The sequence below is a fragment of the Strix aluco genome, chromosome 4 (assembly GCF_031877795.1).
Source record: "Strix aluco isolate bStrAlu1 chromosome 4, bStrAlu1.hap1, whole genome shotgun sequence".
NCBI lineage: Eukaryota > Metazoa > Chordata > Aves > Strigiformes > Strigidae > Strix > Strix aluco.
The window spans coordinates 127,081,454-127,099,018 of NC_133934.1; the positions used below are offsets into that span (position 1 = coordinate 127,081,454).

Sequence of the window (17,565 nt, forward strand, 5' to 3'; positions counted from 1 at the left end):
CAACATCCAGATATTTCAGCGGGTGACATGTAACTAAGGCCAATCTCAGGAGCTAAACCATTCTTTATAGGAGTGCTTCAGTCATCTCAGTGCAAGAGAGACCACAACGGATCTTAACACAGCTAGGAGAAGATCACCAAACCTTCAGCCATTTGTGGTAGAGACAGCGAGTTGCTGGTCCTATCAATTTAGTCATGTCAACGAGAAGACAGCACAACTCAGTCAAGAATGCACACACCTTATAAAGACAGGGAGGGAAAAGGTGGAATAATCTCATTCAGCTGGAATTAAACTTCAGCACCAGCAGCTGCTTTGGAAGAGCATTGTTTGGGGAAGGGACAAGAAGCTCTAATCCTCAGAGGCTGTAACCTGTACCCAAAGAACAGTTTCTATAGAGAATTCCCCAAAGAGCTGGAGAACAAGCAAGCTGCTACAGCTTCAGAAATACCCTGATCATCCAGGAGGTAAATGTGCACACTCTGGTCCCACAAAGTCCTGATTCCTGGAGGAAGTGTGATCCTACAAAAGAAAGTATCTTGTCAGTTAAATTTAACTGAGATTTGAGATTAACTAGCAATGAGAACCAGAAGTTTGACTTGCTGCAGAGCAACCATAAAATGTGGTTTATATCACCAGGGAAGTCGAGGTTCTTTTCAGATTCCTCTGCTCAATAACAACATCCCTCCCGGAAGCTGAACAGTACTGGCTTAGACACAAGAGCTAAGCTGCACACTGGGAGTGCCTTGTCATCTACATCTCCAATCAGCTGAGAAGTCTGGGAGGAGAAACTGAATTATGCAGCTACAGGTAACTACACAACAGGCCCTGGTACTGAAGTTTCTTTGGTCACATGGGAGCCACGAAAGAAAACTAAATACATAAAAATCAAACCGATGTTTGCTTTCCCTTTCTTTACCCTGGGTTAGGGCAAAAGAGAAAGAAAAGTATGTCTCTATACTTAGAAAAAGGAATGGTTCCCAGGGAAATCTCTGGAACTACCACAAAAGTAGTAGTCACCAACATCCAAGGCTGAGCGCGCAACATTTCTGGATGATCCCAGTTCAAGACAGATCACTGTTAAGACACTGGTCTCATTCTCATGAGCAACTAGTCAAATGCCAGGCCAGTAGTCACCGGAGCGAAAGTTCTGGGGGAATATGCGAATCTGACTTCAGTGCCCCAATTCCACAGTTTTTCAGCTTGACAGGAACCAATACCCCTCCTTGCTTGCCAGTGTCAAAAAGCAGAGAAGAAAGTGTCCATCATTCCCTGACTGTGGTGAACTCCGTGTAGGAGAGATCTCTTTGAGCTCACACTGATATGGAGCTGGAGGAAAACTTGAGTACTGTACAACCAAGCAAGCTGGCAGTGCTGGGCCTTTAATGAGCTTCCTCAAGTCAAAGCGATAGGCATCTGCTACTACTGAAATTAGAAGGCCAAAGTATATATTACCACACACATTATCTCACACCAGGCATCCGCAGAGTCCAGAACTTCCTGAAGTACTGGCAGGATCACTATGGACAAGAGACATGCAGAATTTAAAGACAAGTCTGTACACAACACACAGAGTCTTGCATGGAGGTCATGTAAGTACAAGCTCTGATGTAGACCCAATGGCTAGACAAGCTTGTTTTCATGGAAGGACAGCTCATGAGATGATCAAAAAAAGAGATAGTGATCTTGTAGGAGCAAACCCGTAGTGCTAAAGAATTCTGAATTGCTCTCATGACTGCCAAACACAGATAACAGAACTTCTGCATACAGTGCTGAAGAGCTTGGAGCATTCAGCGAATGAAGGATCACCATAAGCACTTTGCTGGGGATACATCCCTTCAAAAGAGATTATCCTGATAAAGTACTCCCTGTTTTCTCCTAAAATCTTTGTGAGGTCTTTGGTGTTGAGTAGGAGCAAAACAGCAGGATCCCAAAACAAAGTAGTCCTGCATCTAAAAGAAAGCATAAACATGTCTCAGAGAAGAGACCTACAAACAGTGGAAAAAGGCATCTTGTAGTCTCTCACAAGTCAGTCACCCCTCTAGTACTTCACTTAGTGAACAGACAAAATTATTCATTTTGCAGATGTAGTCATAAAAGACTTCCAAAGAGAGAAATATTTATATTTTGTTCTTTCCATCAACAAAATCTCAAAACACTCAGGAAAATAAGTATTTTCTAATTTGTAAAACAGGAATAGCAGCTGTTTGTTTCTTTGAAAAGTTACTGTTGGCCCATGAAGCTTGAATTGCCTTCTATGTTTTCAAAATAATTGCCCCTCTCAACAAAGCCTTAGAGCATAGGAGTCTCATCTACTCTTTGATGCAGTTCCAACTCTTCTGTTCCAGGAAAGCTGTTCCATACTGCTGTGACTGAGTATATGCTACCTGATTTTTCCAAAACACAACATTCCATCCACTTAAGACAATTTTGTTTGGATATTACAGTTTGAGATAACAGGAAAAGCACATACATTATTAGTTACATGTTCCTTTTGTCACCACACTTCCTTTTGAGCACAAAACAACCTATATACATATCATTAGCAACAAATACTCCAAGAACTTTCAAATTCATTGAAAGAGGGTAACACAAAAATAAGATGCATGTTGCCTTACACCTCTTCATAGTGCCAGAATATCCATCTTCAGTTCTGTGGTACAAGTCTCAGTCAAGGACAGGCTCTGTGTCATATGTGCTACAAAACTACATTCTATACAGCCTAGAATCCAACTGTCTCTCTCTACAGGGGCTTTGCACTTCAAAGCTAATGTGAAAGTTACACTTCTGACTTGTGTAAAGTCCCCCCCAAGACAGAGGTGAAGAAGCGTGTTTCCAAAACAGCAGCCAGGAATTCCTGCATTATAGATGCTAACAGTCCCAGACTCTTCTAACAGTTGTACAGGAGCCCCTGTAGTCATCAGGCTGTTCATAATTGTGCTGCAGCACAGCCCACCCAAACACCTGGGACACAACAGCAGACTGTCATCACTTCTTAATATTCTAGGGAGGGTCTCCCTTAGTAAGGCCAACTCCCAGTGATACGTTATCCCCGAGAGCAAGTTCAAAAGGCAGTACCACCACGCAGGCAGAAACATTACATTCAGTCCATGCAGTTTCATTTAATCCAAAACCAGTTTTCTCCTAACTTTTAGGAAGCTCAGACCAGCCCAGCTCTCAGGAGACAAACACTTCTAAGACCAGATCCATTCCAGCCAAACAGAACAAATGTGTAACAGGACAGAGCTTCACCACGACAGTAGGTGGTCCAAAATTTCCACTCTAAATCCTGAGGAATGGTGGGGAAAGCATGCAGAAACCAGTCAAATTGGAACAAGATCATTTTAAACAAGTTGTGCTACATGAGGCTAAAGTAGTGAAATTGTTACCTTTCGGTGAAACAAGTGGCTTTGCTGCCTGCAGTACAAATGCTACTTGTAGTTTTTCCAGTGGCACCAACAATTGAGGCTATTCCCCGATGGGCAGCAAAGGTTTTACAGCATCTGCCCCTACACTATGGCATCTGAAACTCAGCTGAGATAGTCTCTACTTTACCTAGCTCTCCATTACCACAAGACCAAAGTCCCCCAGGTTATTTCTGACATGGTAAAGGAAGTTGCAAACTGATAGATACTGCACAGCAGTGGGTTATGCAGCCCAGCTCCCTGCGGGACATGAAGTGGAAGCGTATGGGGAAATGCAATGCTCCCGAGTTTAACACTAGCCCTGGCAATTGCTGCACCTTCCTCTGCTTTCAAAGGGCACCCAAATTCAAGTAGAAACTGCTCTAAATGTTAATTTAGAGCAGATGTAGTTTATACAGAGTTTACAATGAAAGCACTTTTTGATCTTTTGTCTACCCTCTGAAGGGAGAGTATGAAAACAAAAAACAACATTAAGTCATAAAAAAATAATTGTTGTAGTCCTCAGCAATTTTTAATTTTCCTCCTTTCACTAAACATCTGGTTTTTGTTAGAAAACGCTGTAAAATGATTTTCCAAAACCTTTGACATGCATTCTACTCAATAGGTCCCAATAACTCAGGAAGGAGAGCTTCAAACCAAGTAACAGTTGTTATTTATTAAGCCCTACTAATGAAATTGGTCTAACCATTTTCTTCTGTCTAACCATTCCCTACTATTTGCAAGGGCAAGGGGATAGGGACTTAGCATGTTAAGATGATGCTCATTTAATAGAAGGACATTACACTGCGGAAACTATTATTCAAGCAGACTCAGTCTGACGAGCCAGGAAAAAGCTGCCTCTGCACACCTTGGGACTCTCAAGATACCTGTGTGATTAAGTTACTTCAGAACAAATTATTGCTCCATGAACTGATTACACCATAAATAAGCCCAATAGGTAAGTGAGAAGCCACTGACAGACACAGTATCCTCCTGACAGCAGCTGAGCTCCACCGCTCTCGTCCAGAGTGAACACCAAAAAGCTGTCAGTGCCAAAAGGATTTCTGGTCTTTTTTACTCAAAATTCACAAAGTACGTCACAGCAGATGCAATACCTACAGTAGATAACTAATCACAAGAATCCTATACTTTCTTTTTCTCTCATCACTCAAAGCACAAATTGCAGCTCTCTCCCCGACCTAATAATTATTTGTATGGCTGCATTTTGTTCTTCTCCAGTAGCAGCATGAAACTTGATTTGAGCTGCAGGAACCAAGCCAGTGACTATACAAGCTGCTGTTGTGACAGCACAAAGCAGAAGCTAACTCGGCAGGTAATTGGACTTGAAGTCAGAAAGATCTTCCCCAGTCAGCTTGAAATAGTAATTTCATAGGGTAGAAAATACGTTGTCTTTATCTACCACAGGTTACCAACGGAAAACTTTGATCCCAAGACAGACAGACATCATAAATACCAAGACATACCACCATAAAAAGGTATTAAATGTGGGGGGTTGTACACTGCAGCAATTCAAGAGACATTCGCAATCTTCTCTCAAGTCAGTATTAAGAATGCAACCGCTTAGGTATCAAAGCACAACATTCACTTGTTAAGAAGGAGTACTTCTAGTGCTTGCTAGTTGTATTCTTTTGCCTACTGACTCAATACTTTAGAAGGTCTCAAATACCGTACAAGCTGTTACAACAGAATTATTCATGCTTCCAGAGTAATCCTAGGGAATCCTGAAGGGCTAACATCAACAATTCATGCTTCCTAATGCCACACTTCAAGTAACTCAAATGCACATGAAGCTCCTCCTTCATTTTTCTAAACTTCACACCCATGGAAGTAATTCCAAAGCATTAGAAACCAATAAAGAAAACTAAATGCATGCATATGTGAAGTCATGACTTGAGTGTTCAGCATCACCAGTAACCTCATTGTTAATGCCAGCTGCGAGCAGCCCCCTCACATGGAGCTGGGAGGTTCTCTCCCACTGCTCCACAAGAACAGCTCCAACTAACAACACCCAACAAGGAGTTAGTGACAGCTGTGAAGGAGTGAAGATCCACCTGTGTTTGCACAGGGGGAAGCGTTAACCTGACAGCCCACTGAATCAACAGATTGGACGCATACAGGAACATGAACATCTTTGCTTAGCAGAAATTGGGATCATACAGTCTTATTTAGACAGGGCATATTATTCACCTGCTTAAGATCTGTAAGAAAGCTGTACTGTCCTCAAATATTATTCTACAATGATATTAAGTGATATTAAGCTGGTTTTGTTTTCAATTACAGATGCCTCTTTCCCTGTCAGACATGTACACCCCCAGACCAAAAACCACCCCACAAACCCTCAAAATACGAAGAAAACCCCTCCCATAACTCCCTCCCCCTCAAGCCTAGTAAACTCAAGTTTAGTATCCTATCATTCCCAAGTGATTATTCTGAAAACTTTCATCCCCCTCTCACTTGAAGTTCAGCACTCACCGGAAAATTTCTACACGAGTAAACCTTGTAATCATTTCAGACACCAGCAGATCTAGACTGGAGTTCCACAGCATTAATTATTGTGCATTGGAAGCAACAGTTAAGACAACTCAACCAATTAAAAACATTACAACTGCTTGAAAATAAAAATCAGCAATCCTAGCTATGTCATGATGAGTTAGTAGCAAACCTACACCTAAGAGTTTGGGAGTCAGAGGAAGGTTTTCACAGATCATATGATCATGACTGATGAGAGTTGTCGTCTTCATCATGAGACCAAAGACAATGCAAGGAACGGCCTCTCCTGTGACTCGATGATTTTGAAAAAAGCCCGTCTCAAAACAAACAGTCTGAGTTTTGTAAAATAGAGGACACTAGAAAATTTCCTGAATGGTGCCTAAGCATAGAGTTAATAAAATAGGTTTTAAAGTCAAGTGCATAATGTTGAAGAGATGCACACATATTTTAACAATACTCTGAAAAAACTTGAGACTTATTACCCCATGCAGTGCTTTCCCCCAAAATATATCCATACACCCTCAGAAGGCCAAAGAATTCTAAATTGTCTTCAGCACCTCCAGAAGGCACAGAGTGGCAAAAAACAAGCACTCCAGCAGAAAAAACAAAAGGCACTGATTCATATGCAATTAGCTCAGCTAAATTTACTACTGAATCCATTGCTACTCCAGCTGTCCTTGACACCTGCACGGACAATGGAACATGACAAGCATCCTCTTATATCTACTGCAGTTTTCAGGCTGACACACTAACTGAAAATTGGTGACAGTTACAGTTCTTGAGCTGCTGCATTAACGGTATTAGCGCAAAAGCAGCATTGCAGCTTATTCAAACACCCATGCCACAGCAGAGACAAAACAAATGGAGACAGTCAGTGCTTTACCCACCTCTGCTAAATCCACCATCCAAAAAGTATCAGTACTCTAACACGTTTCTTTCTACTCAAAGATTCAGTTTACACAGTGACAGACAAGCAAAGCAGAACAAAGAACTGGTATCTGAAAAGTTAGAAGGAAGGATGTAAAAGCAGGAAACTTGTTAATATCCTGCGCAGCACAAGTTCCCACTGTTTTATCTTACTTAAAGAAGAGTTAGACAGAAAGACTGAGAGCAGAACAAAACTTCAGAGGTCAAGTTGCACATTATTTTTCTAAGAACAAAGCAGCTCACTCTTTTCTCTATTAGTCTGTGATTCAGCAATTTACAGAAGTTGTATGCAGAAACCATTCCTAGTAAAATAGATTTAGGCTCTGGTGTCTAAGATGTCAGAAAAGCCTACGGAAGCGTCTTAAAACATAAGTGTCCTTTCTGTGCATCAAAAGATCCCTAACTGAAATCCACTGCATCACTGTTCTGGCACACGTCCACCAGCCTTGCCCCAGACAACAGTATAAATACACAAAAGCTCTTTTATAAGGGTTCAGAGAAAGTGCAAAGGAATACATTCAACCTGATATATCCACCTGAATCCAAATCCTCAAAGGGGGGGCTTTAATGTCTCAGACTCTATGCTATCTTTATAATGGCACTAATTTGTACAGCACACATTTTATCTGCGCCACAATAACACACATGAACATTAACCAGATACCTTGCGGTGTCTGCCAGGTGTTTAAATATTTTGCAACTCAAATGCTGAAATACTATCTGCAGTCCCAATGCTTAAGATTATCCAGTGAGAACATGTGTATATTTCCATCAGCTATGTAAACCACATTTTTTTTAATTTGTTACATTTTAAGCAACAGACCAGAGTTACCAACACACAAATATAGGCCAATTTTGAAGGTTGATTTCATCAGGAAGATTCAGCTCACAAATGCATTCATTTTGAGAATACAAACACTGAAAAAATTTACAGAAACTTTTAATCCAAGTACATATTTATCTGCATTAGGCAGGCCCTATATAATCTGCAAAAAACCCAAGCTGGATATTGTATATTTTGATAAATTTAGGTGTATTCTGTGTACAGTATGTATTAGAAAACATAATCCTATACTATGCATTAAACAATATTCTTCTCTTGGTCTGAGTTAGACAACACACTCTGAGAATAGTATAGGTTCTCTCCCTCCCCTGATATGTATTTTGGCAAGAGTGATGTGCACCTCTTACAAACCATCCACTTTTGTGAGTGTTGCCACAGAACTCCCCCTCCAGTTTGGCCTGAACTCTAGACGCTTTTTGTCGCTAGGAAAAAGACTTTGAGAGAAGAGATAGCATGACTTTTTGCAGCTTGAAACATGTTCCAACACCAGAACTCTAACCTAGACAGTTCTATACATTAGTATACTACTATATTAACATATTTACTGCTTTTCCTCCATAAATTACTGTGTTCATAAATTTACTGCTTTTCCTCCTTCACCTACACTAAACTTCAGGTAAAAACATATACAATATCATTATTAGCAACAAAAATGAAAGGCTCAGAGGGATCACAATGGTTTTTCTGTACCATGACAGTTATCTTCCTGAAGAGGAAAGAGGCATACCAAACTTACACTCCAGTGAGAAAGAAATTAAAATTCTTTTTTTATTTGCATCACCTGACTACTCTATGGCTCAGATGAAACAGTCAGCACTGACAAAGTCAGCTTTCTGAACAGGGCAGAAAGGTCCCATTATCTCATACCTGAGGTTAAAGACAATTTTAAACAGGTAACGGGATGAAAGATGTATACCCCCAGAAAGAAAATCCACTGCAGACTTCTCATTAAACCAAACATATCTAACTACCACAGAATGCATCAGCAGCAAGGTAAATCAGTGGTAAAATGTGAGTTGTTCTCCACCCAGGATCATTAGAAAAACAGGGTTTGCCCCACTGTCACATACCTTCGATGCTTGAGGAGTAGAAATCACGTGAACAGTGCTGGGCTTAACTCCATTTGCCTTAGGTCGCTTATAAAGGGCAAATCTGCTTTTTCTGCGTCCTCTGTCACCATTAGGGAGGGATCCATTATACCTAGAAATAAACAAAAGAAGTTTGGCATAAACCACCACCAGTTTGGAATATAGAAAGAGCAGCAACTTCATCACAATATCCTGATGTCATCAACTGCATGGGCAAAACCAAAAAAGTAACAACCATGGTAAATTTTGTTTCCTGAATTATGAGCATTTCAACATTCTTTACCTACCAGTGGTTGAAAATGTATTCATCATTAATAAGGTAATCAACTACAAATTAAATACTGACTTTTTCAGCCACAGAAACACTTCTTCACCTCTAGAATCTAAGGAATTCAGAAGAACAAATCTTCTCCGTAATTCAAAACATGGGGAGTTTTAAAATGTTTTTACCCTACCATCCCCCTTCCCCACATCTCATGCAGGAATGGAGAAGACAAGAGGAAGAACAGGGGTGATTTGAAAAAACAAAGTAATTCAGGGGCAAGTAAAACTAAATAAAGGGAGTTTTACTCTACTCACATAGAAGGTTTTTTTAGTTGGGATTTTTCCATTATTTTTTAACTCTAATCTTAAAGGCTTCATCTATTATTAAGGAAAGGGGATGCAACTGTTTTTAATTCATGTGACTATATCTGAAGACTCGCCGATGACTTCCTTTATCAGGTGTAACACGGTAGCCTTTGACAGTTCTTTCATCTCTCTCGGAGGACAGAGACCCAACAGATTAATTATTCAGAGAAGTCTTAAGCCTCAAGGGAACACAGCTCATTCTCCAGGGAAGGGATCAACTGGAAAGTTCTTTGCAATGCATAAGCATTGAATTCACTGCCAGCCCACCCCGAAGATTTAGGCCAGGTAGATGCTTCTCATCACAGCTGTCATCTGTAACATTCTTGCTAACTCTCCACTGGTCTATGAAGATCTCAGGGTTTTACTGCATAGATACCCCTTCCGTTCGTGATCCTGAGAGATTTCAGAGTTTTGCTTGAAGAACTACAGATGTTATTTCACTTATAAATCTCACTGGTGAGGTCTATTCTACACTGATTACCTATACCCCTCTCCTACAGTTTTTATGATTAAAAGCTAACATCACAGTCAAGAAAAGAATCTGAAAAGGAGAAGAAAGAGGAAGATTCAAAGGTGACAAACTCCCTGCAAAGCAAAAGATGTTAAAGTTAGGAGAACTCTTTATAGATACGCTTAAAAGTAGCTCAGCTCTGCATCTGGAGATGAAAATCATTTGTTTGTAGCCCTGCAGAAGGCTCATAGTCACTCATTGCTCGGGCTGTAAGAGCTGCTCTATGACAATCGCTGCCTAGGAAAAGCAATGCAGTAACCCAGAATCTTTTTTTTTTTTTTCTTACCATCTGTATCTGTAACTAACTAGTTTGTGTAACAAGAGATCACACTTGGAGAGCCTTGTCTCCTTTTGCAAACAAATGAGAAATGGGTAGTGGATGAAAGCAAGCAGTCTCCTTGTTCAGGCTCTGGAGCACTGCCCTGCAGAAGGCTGACTGCCTACTTCAGGCAAGGATCACCTGGTGTCACACAGGGAAATAGTTTAAAACTTCACACGCATGGTGTCTAAATACCAGTGGTCTGAATTGCAGGACTGCTGAATGTTTGTGAGCACAAACAAGAACAGATTTAAGATTGAAATAATCTCAAATTTAAGTACTCTAAAACATGAAAACAGACTTTTTAAAATATATATTTAATACATTATGCTAGAGACACCCAAGTTAAGAGCTTTTCAGCTGGGCTACAATTGAACTTGTTTTCCCACTTCCATTTTCATAGGGAAGACTACTGTATTTTTCTGCAATATTAAAAGATATTTCCAAACACAGCAGAAAAACAACAGAAGTAATTTATTTCATGCCAGGCCTACTCATATCTGGAAACTTGTTATTAACCCTACACAAGAGAAGAGTAGCACTCGGTTAACACAGCAGATCCTCATCACCAGAGATGAATTCCTAGAAAGATACATCAACACAATCCACAAGCAACTTAAATACCAGCCCTCAAAATAGGAATGATTTGATTCTGCAGCTTGAATCTTCCTAGATATATACACATGCTTTCTTTCAAAGACATTATATTACCATGAATATGCCAACAAGTTCTAACCTGCCTGAAGACAACATTCTTTCTACTAGTATTTTTATCTGAAAGCCTGAAAAAGCAACTCCTTCAGAAATATATATAAAGTAGTATCATCACTAGCTTTATATTCTGTAATTAAAATTTTTGTATTTGTGTAACTTAAGCAGCACTGAATTTAAGTAGTTCCACCAAAAGTTAAAGCCAGGCTAGGGGGGTTATTTTGTTTTTTCCTCACAAAATAATTATAACTGGGAAAGGCTACTTGATTTCATTTCAGGTCTCTGTGGGATTTAATTATCTTTTAAAAAAGAGAAAGAAAGAAGTCACTCAAAGTTAAAAAGCCTTCTGGAAACTTTAAATAGCAAGAAAAAGCAAAGCGAAAGTTTAATTCACTCATCCTGATTAGCACTGACAAGTTTTCATGAAGGTTTTCTTTGTGCCAATTTCTAAATTTTGTTTAAACAAAAGGGCAGGAGGAATTGAGTGGTAGTTTTACTATGTGTTAGACTTTAACTATAGACCTGCAAGATTTATTTTGATCTGACATTGGTAAAAAGAGCTAGGACAATTACTAGGCATATGTATGTGTTTTACAGGAGGGAAAAAAAAAAAAAAGAGCATCAGAGAACTTGCCTCTTTCCTCTCCACAGCCAGCAGACGCCTTCATTCTTTTCTAGGCCAGGACTCTTAACTTGCTCACCACAAGTCAGCCCTCCCCATGGCACTTGCGCCACACCTTTCCCTGCCACTGCCTAAACAATCTACATACCAAATGTACAGATATCGATGCCATGGGATATTGTCAGCCACAACAGGACCTGCACCCACCCATTCACCCAGTGTCTCTGTCCTGGTAAGCGTGCAACTAAGATTGCTCTTGAAGCAGCAGACCCACATTCACTTCTTGGCAAGTCCCTGCCTTTCTAAGCTGAGCTGTCCCGCAGGACACAGGAGGAGGAATACAGGCACTGCCACCCACACCTTGCCGAGTCAGCTTTTCTAAGCGCTGGGACAGGAACTATAGCGAGAGAAGCAGCCCTCTCCTATACTTCATTCTTCTCAACTGTTCCACTGAGCAGTGCCTGGGCGAGCAACAAGTGCCTCCTCCCAGGCAGCAGCAGGATGGAACTGCACAGGGAGAGACAAGGACTAAGGCCACAAATTCCTCACCACTGAACACTGGGAGACTCAGCTTCCCCACAGCAAACAGGAGCTTCATAAATAGAACAGAAGCTCCTTGTCCAATCCTCTCACAACCGCTCTCCACATGCATCGTTTCCCTTCTCCCTGCACCCTTCCAATAGCTCCAGAAGCCTGATGCACCTTAGGGACCAGCCATCACCATGCCAACTTTTTCCTTCACAAGATGGCCAGCACCACCAAAGACAACCTGCAGCTGGAACTCTCCATCCCACTAAAAAGTTCATTTTATGAGCTTTTCCAACTAATAAAATGAACTAGGAGAAATTCTACTGTGCTTTTGCCAAGAAAGGTTGGACCAGATGATCCTTGAGGTCCCTTCCATGCTGGTATTCTATGATTCTAGGAAACTAAATTTTACAGAGACAGAATGAACATTTCTGAGACCATATTGCTCACATGCAGATCTACAGGGCACTTCTAAAGTTCACCAGATGCTCCAAAATATCAGACCAACGCATGTGGTAAGAGCAGCCCTATACTTTTTCCAGATGCTTCTCAGTGACAGCAATACTGGGACAACCTGAATTATGAAAGCTTGTGGGATAATTATCTCTGTTGATAGCACTATTCCTTGCAAATAAGGGAGTGGTGCTGGCATAGGCTATGGGCACCATAATTATCAAAGCCAGTTTCCTACAGATTTACATCAAACAGTTGAGGACTTTGGTATATAATGAAATGCAAACTCCAATTAAGTTTTTCCCATGGTTGGGATATGTAACGAAAGACTCTCCTCTGCGTGGATTCGCGGCTGTCTGGAGAACAAGACCACACACGCTCTCTCCCACAGTCCGAACACTGTGGCAAGTTCCTATTTTCTACTAGTCTTGTAGGAACCTACTTGACTACTTCAGAAATCATCAACAAGTTTTGAACCATTTGTGGGATGGCTTGTTACACAAGCTTTTTTGTTTTGCTTTGCTTTTTTAAAAGGAATCAGGCTTAGCCAGTGGCAAAGAATAAACAAGACCTATGCTATTTAGGACAAGAGCTCTAAAAATCTTGACCCGCACCTTGAAAAGTTAGACTTCAACTCAGGGAAGCCATCCTCAAAATTAAGTGTGATATGTATTAGCTACCAGATTCAGAAGCTACTGCAAATAGCTGGGTTTTTTGTTTGTTTTTTGGGGTTTTTTTACAATGCTATGAAAATACAATCATAAAACTTAAATACTTTTCCATACCTAAGCAACCTCCTAAAAGACTACAAACTGAAAGAGTCATAATTTTCACAGGTAGTATTTTCCCTGGACAAAAAGAAGTAATTTCACTTTGCCTTCCTCACCTACTACTAACAGATCTACTGCACACCTTGTCATTTTTAGATGCAAACCATCCTATTTCACAGACTTTGCAATGAACAGCTGACATGCAACAGTTCAGTTGTTACCAGAGCTCTCATGAGTGACAGAAAGCACATCTTTGCTGTGCTAAACAATAAGCTGCAGAAGTGAAGTCAGACTTGAGTGAATTTTTCCTTTTAAGCACATTCTGATTCCATGTTCAGTATCATCCAGTAGTATATACTCCATACATAAAACTGTGTTACACCGTATTTTTACCATCATTGAACTAGCGTGGGCCAACGCTGCTGCCAAAAGCAGCAGTCCCACCTTTCATTTGCTAGTTTGTTCCTACTACTTCTCTCTCTGGTTCAGATGAAGGGGAAACAAAACCAGATTTATGCTTTAAATTTAGCTTTAAACCACATCAATTCCTCACTCTCCAGTTCACTGCAAAGCCACAGAAGCACTTCTGTCAGCAACAAGGGAAGAACAGCACAGAGGGCAGGAGAGATTCCTTTGGACATATTGCGAGTCTACAGTTCTCATGACATCTACAACATTAGAAGTCTAAAGATACATCATTCACCTTCACAATACCCAGCCCCACGGCTTTTCACAACTGTATGCTCAAGTCCTGACTAACTGAAAAGCCCTCTTCTGCTGAAGCTCCAAACATTTACTCCCTTGAACACAGATTAAAAGGAAAAAGTCACATGCTAGTTTATATCAAAATGCAAACAGAAAGCATCAACATATGCAACACTGACAGCAAAATAAGTGAACTTGTCTCTCCTTTAATGTAACATCACTGCCAGTACTTCATACTCTTCACACCACCCTCCCTTGTACCATACTGAACAATTCATTTTCTATTTAGGAGAACTGATGTATTACTTCAGCAAAATAACTTGAAGGGGTTTGGATTTTCTTCTTTTTTCAATACAGTATCTATTCCAGATACGTTTTTCTGTATCAGACCTTCATAAAACAAGCAGTTGCTGTCTGAGAATTTCAGAGAAACAGAACAGTGAAGTTATTCTCAAACTTAATCTCATTGGGAAGTGTTGCCAAATAGGAAAAGCAAAGATAAGCAGTACTTCTGTACCAACAGGCTAGTACTGGTTTATTTTCTCCTTTGAACTCTATTCTCTGGTACTGTGTAACAGCATTATAGATATGAATTTAAGTCTAAGCTTGTCTCCAGCTCATTATTACATGCATCAATTCCTGTCTCAGAAGCAGCCACCACCACCAGAGATATTGTTAATCGTCAGCCTGATCCTCTAGTGAAGTTTTGGTCGTGAACGCAAGACTGCTCCTTGAACAGGGTAGTACTTCACAGATGACTAAAGAGATTACAACAAAAACCTTTAATGTTGAAGTTTCTTGGAGGTTGGAAGGAGGATATTGTTGTCCTCATTGTCATCATCCCCCAACACTCAGCAAGCCTAGACTGACCAGAAGGTTCCCTTCTGTCTTCTAAAGACGTGCTTTCCCTATTGCATCGCATGTACCTTTGACAAAATATACAGTTGCTTCCTGATCACAGAATGACAGAAAACAGAGCTAGACAGAGCTCCAAGGAGTCACCTAGTCCATCCCCAACTCAAAGGCTTGATCCAATCCATCCATGACATTTCTGGTTCAGTTAATCTGGAAAATCCAGGCCTCCCCAGTTTGTTTCAACATCTTTAGAGTTAAAACTCTCCCCATGCAGACAGCAATGGAGATTCAGGCCAAAGCAAGTCTCCTGCACCTCCTGCCAAATCCACCAAAGAACCTAAACAACCTGTTCTCTTTTCACGGCAGGCTCACATGATAGAAGATTTGATTCCCATCTGATTTTTCTTTCTTTCTGAAGGAAAACATTTTAAGAAGTTACAGCAGCAAACTAAAGTAGCCTTAGGTAGAGTTTTTGTTACTATAATAACTACAGCAATAAGTAACTCATGTGTAAGCAAAGGGCTCCCATCCTTTGAGTAACAAGAGCCACTGATCCAAGACCTTCACTTTATGCAACCCTGGAGGAAGTTCTGAATGAAAGACACGGTCCCACCTCAGACTCTCCTAAGACATCTCTGTAGGCATAAATGCTTCCTAATCACTACCAGCAGTACAGCTTAATAAAGCTGTCTTCCTGCAGAGCAAGAAAATCCAAACCAGCAAGTTCCAAAATCCCAAATAATCTCATCTCTTTCCCCAATTAAGAGCAATGGTTTTGCATCTGTGAACTTGATTACCCCTGAAAAAGGTATGTTGGAATAGTTAATTGTGGCTGTAATCAGCCTTTTTTTTTTTTCCTTCTTCTTGAGACAAGTGTTCTTACAACTTGCATCTGTTGAAGTCATTTTACTCTCCTAAAACACTTTAGGAAGCATTCCCTTCTCCAGTACTTTCGCAATACTCGTTGGCATAGTGATCAATCCCGTGTGTTCACCATAAGCCTTCTCTTCCCCAGCACCACATTTTAACACTGCCTGCTTAGTTGACTGCTACCTGTACAGTCCTAAAGCCTTCAGAGAGATTGCAGTGGTTCAGTGAAATACAGTCTGACCTGATAACCCCTATAGTTATTAGGCAGATTTTTCAGAGAGAAGGCTGATTTGCATCGCTGGCTGGTGATTAGGGGTTATTTTTAATTTTACTTTTTTTAAGCTACCCTTCAGAAGTTGCTCCTAATTGCTCTTGCTACCATTAGGAACCTAGTAGTCAGCTTGACCAAGAGCTGTATGCTACGTTTATGATGCTTTTATGTTCAAATACAGCCAGCTTCTTTCTGATCAGATCAGAAGTGTGGATTAGCTGAACACATGGCTAAAAGGTTATGCGCACCATGAAAAAAAAATAATCTTTCAGAGGCACCTACAGAAGGTCAGATAAACTAGAACCTACTTCCCTCCTTCACAGGGTATACAAACTAAGCTGAACCTTATCTACTGAAAACACCACAAGAAGTCACATGTGAAGTAGCTGGGGTTCTCCAGGGTGACCCTGCTTCTCCCTTGGTGCTCTGGAAGAGAACTGGCAGCTCTCTGGGTTTGCAAGTTCCTGACCAGGGGAAAAACCCTATTTCTGGCTGCTGTGGCCTCTCCTCATTGCCATTGTCCCTCCCACCAAGTGATGAGAGGATCTAGTACGCTACAGTTCAGATTAATTCATAGGCTGCTTTTTGAACTGTTCTGCTCCACACATACCCTCCACTGTCAGCAGAACTGCCCCGCTATTATAACAAGTGTAACATAATAGTTTTTTTAAAAAAAAAAATCAAGTTTGTTTTAGAAGAATATTTATAGAAAATACAGCTGACTAACCTTCATGCACATTTAGCCTACATAATACAGGCAAGTCAAGAAAATATACACTTGATCTATATAAAACTCATATACAAAAAAATTAAAGGATGCTGTTGGCTTGCAAATACCAAATCAATTGTGTAAGAAGTGCTTTTAATCATCTTTATTTACACTACACATCCAGTTTCCTTCAAAATTCCCAAACCTCTCTGCTATTTTGATACCCTCCCCTTCACTGATGTGGGAAAACAGAGTAAGAAAATACAGAAGCAAAGTAGCAAAAGCAACCCGTCCCAACGTGAGGAGCACAAGAGTCAGGGCTTTATTACTCTAATTACTTGTAACATAAGATGACTGAGATCCAGTCAGGAGCATAGTTTTGACACTCATGTAAACTAGCTGATATTTCTTCTGGGGTGGGAGGAACTTACTATAGAAAATTCTTATAACTTTCTTTGACCATATTTTTCTTAGCAAGTGGTTTGTTACTTGCTCCAGATTATTCTTCTAGGAAATTTTTTACTTCTGCTTTTGTGAAATCAAAGACAGAGACCCTTGCCATCACTTTTGAAAGACATAAGTTTCTGTAGAAGTTTCTGTTGGCATTGAAACCTTAGTTTAATTAAATAAATTCAAGATCTTCAATTGCATGTGTTAATGACAAGGTGGAAATAGGTATTTCAAGAGACACTAATGAAGGATATTTGCTACATAGGCTTCAGCAAGACAACTATATAAGCAGCATAAGAGTTTGATTAAAAGCAAATACTCTAGAACAGCCTAAAGCAGCATGCTGATGCAGACTACTAGAGCATCAGGCTAAGTTTCAATTAAAGCAGT

General features: G+C 40.4%; 1 protein-coding gene across 5 annotated transcripts in view; it reads right to left on the minus strand.

The window, feature by feature from the left end:
* The window catches only part of PELI2 (pellino E3 ubiquitin protein ligase family member 2), an 86,955-nt gene that overhangs the window by 50,498 nt on the left and 18,892 nt on the right, over positions 1 to 17,565 (minus strand). For all 5 annotated transcript variants that reach the window (XR_012622876.1, XM_074821056.1, XM_074821053.1 and 2 more), the window contains exon 2: positions 8,754 to 8,883. Coding sequence is in view for 4 of the 5 variants with exons in the window: in XM_074821056.1 (XP_074677157.1) it covers positions 8,754 to 8,883 (130 nt within the window). In the remaining variant the exon portion in view is untranslated. The remainder of the gene's footprint in view (positions 1 to 8,753; positions 8,884 to 17,565) is intronic.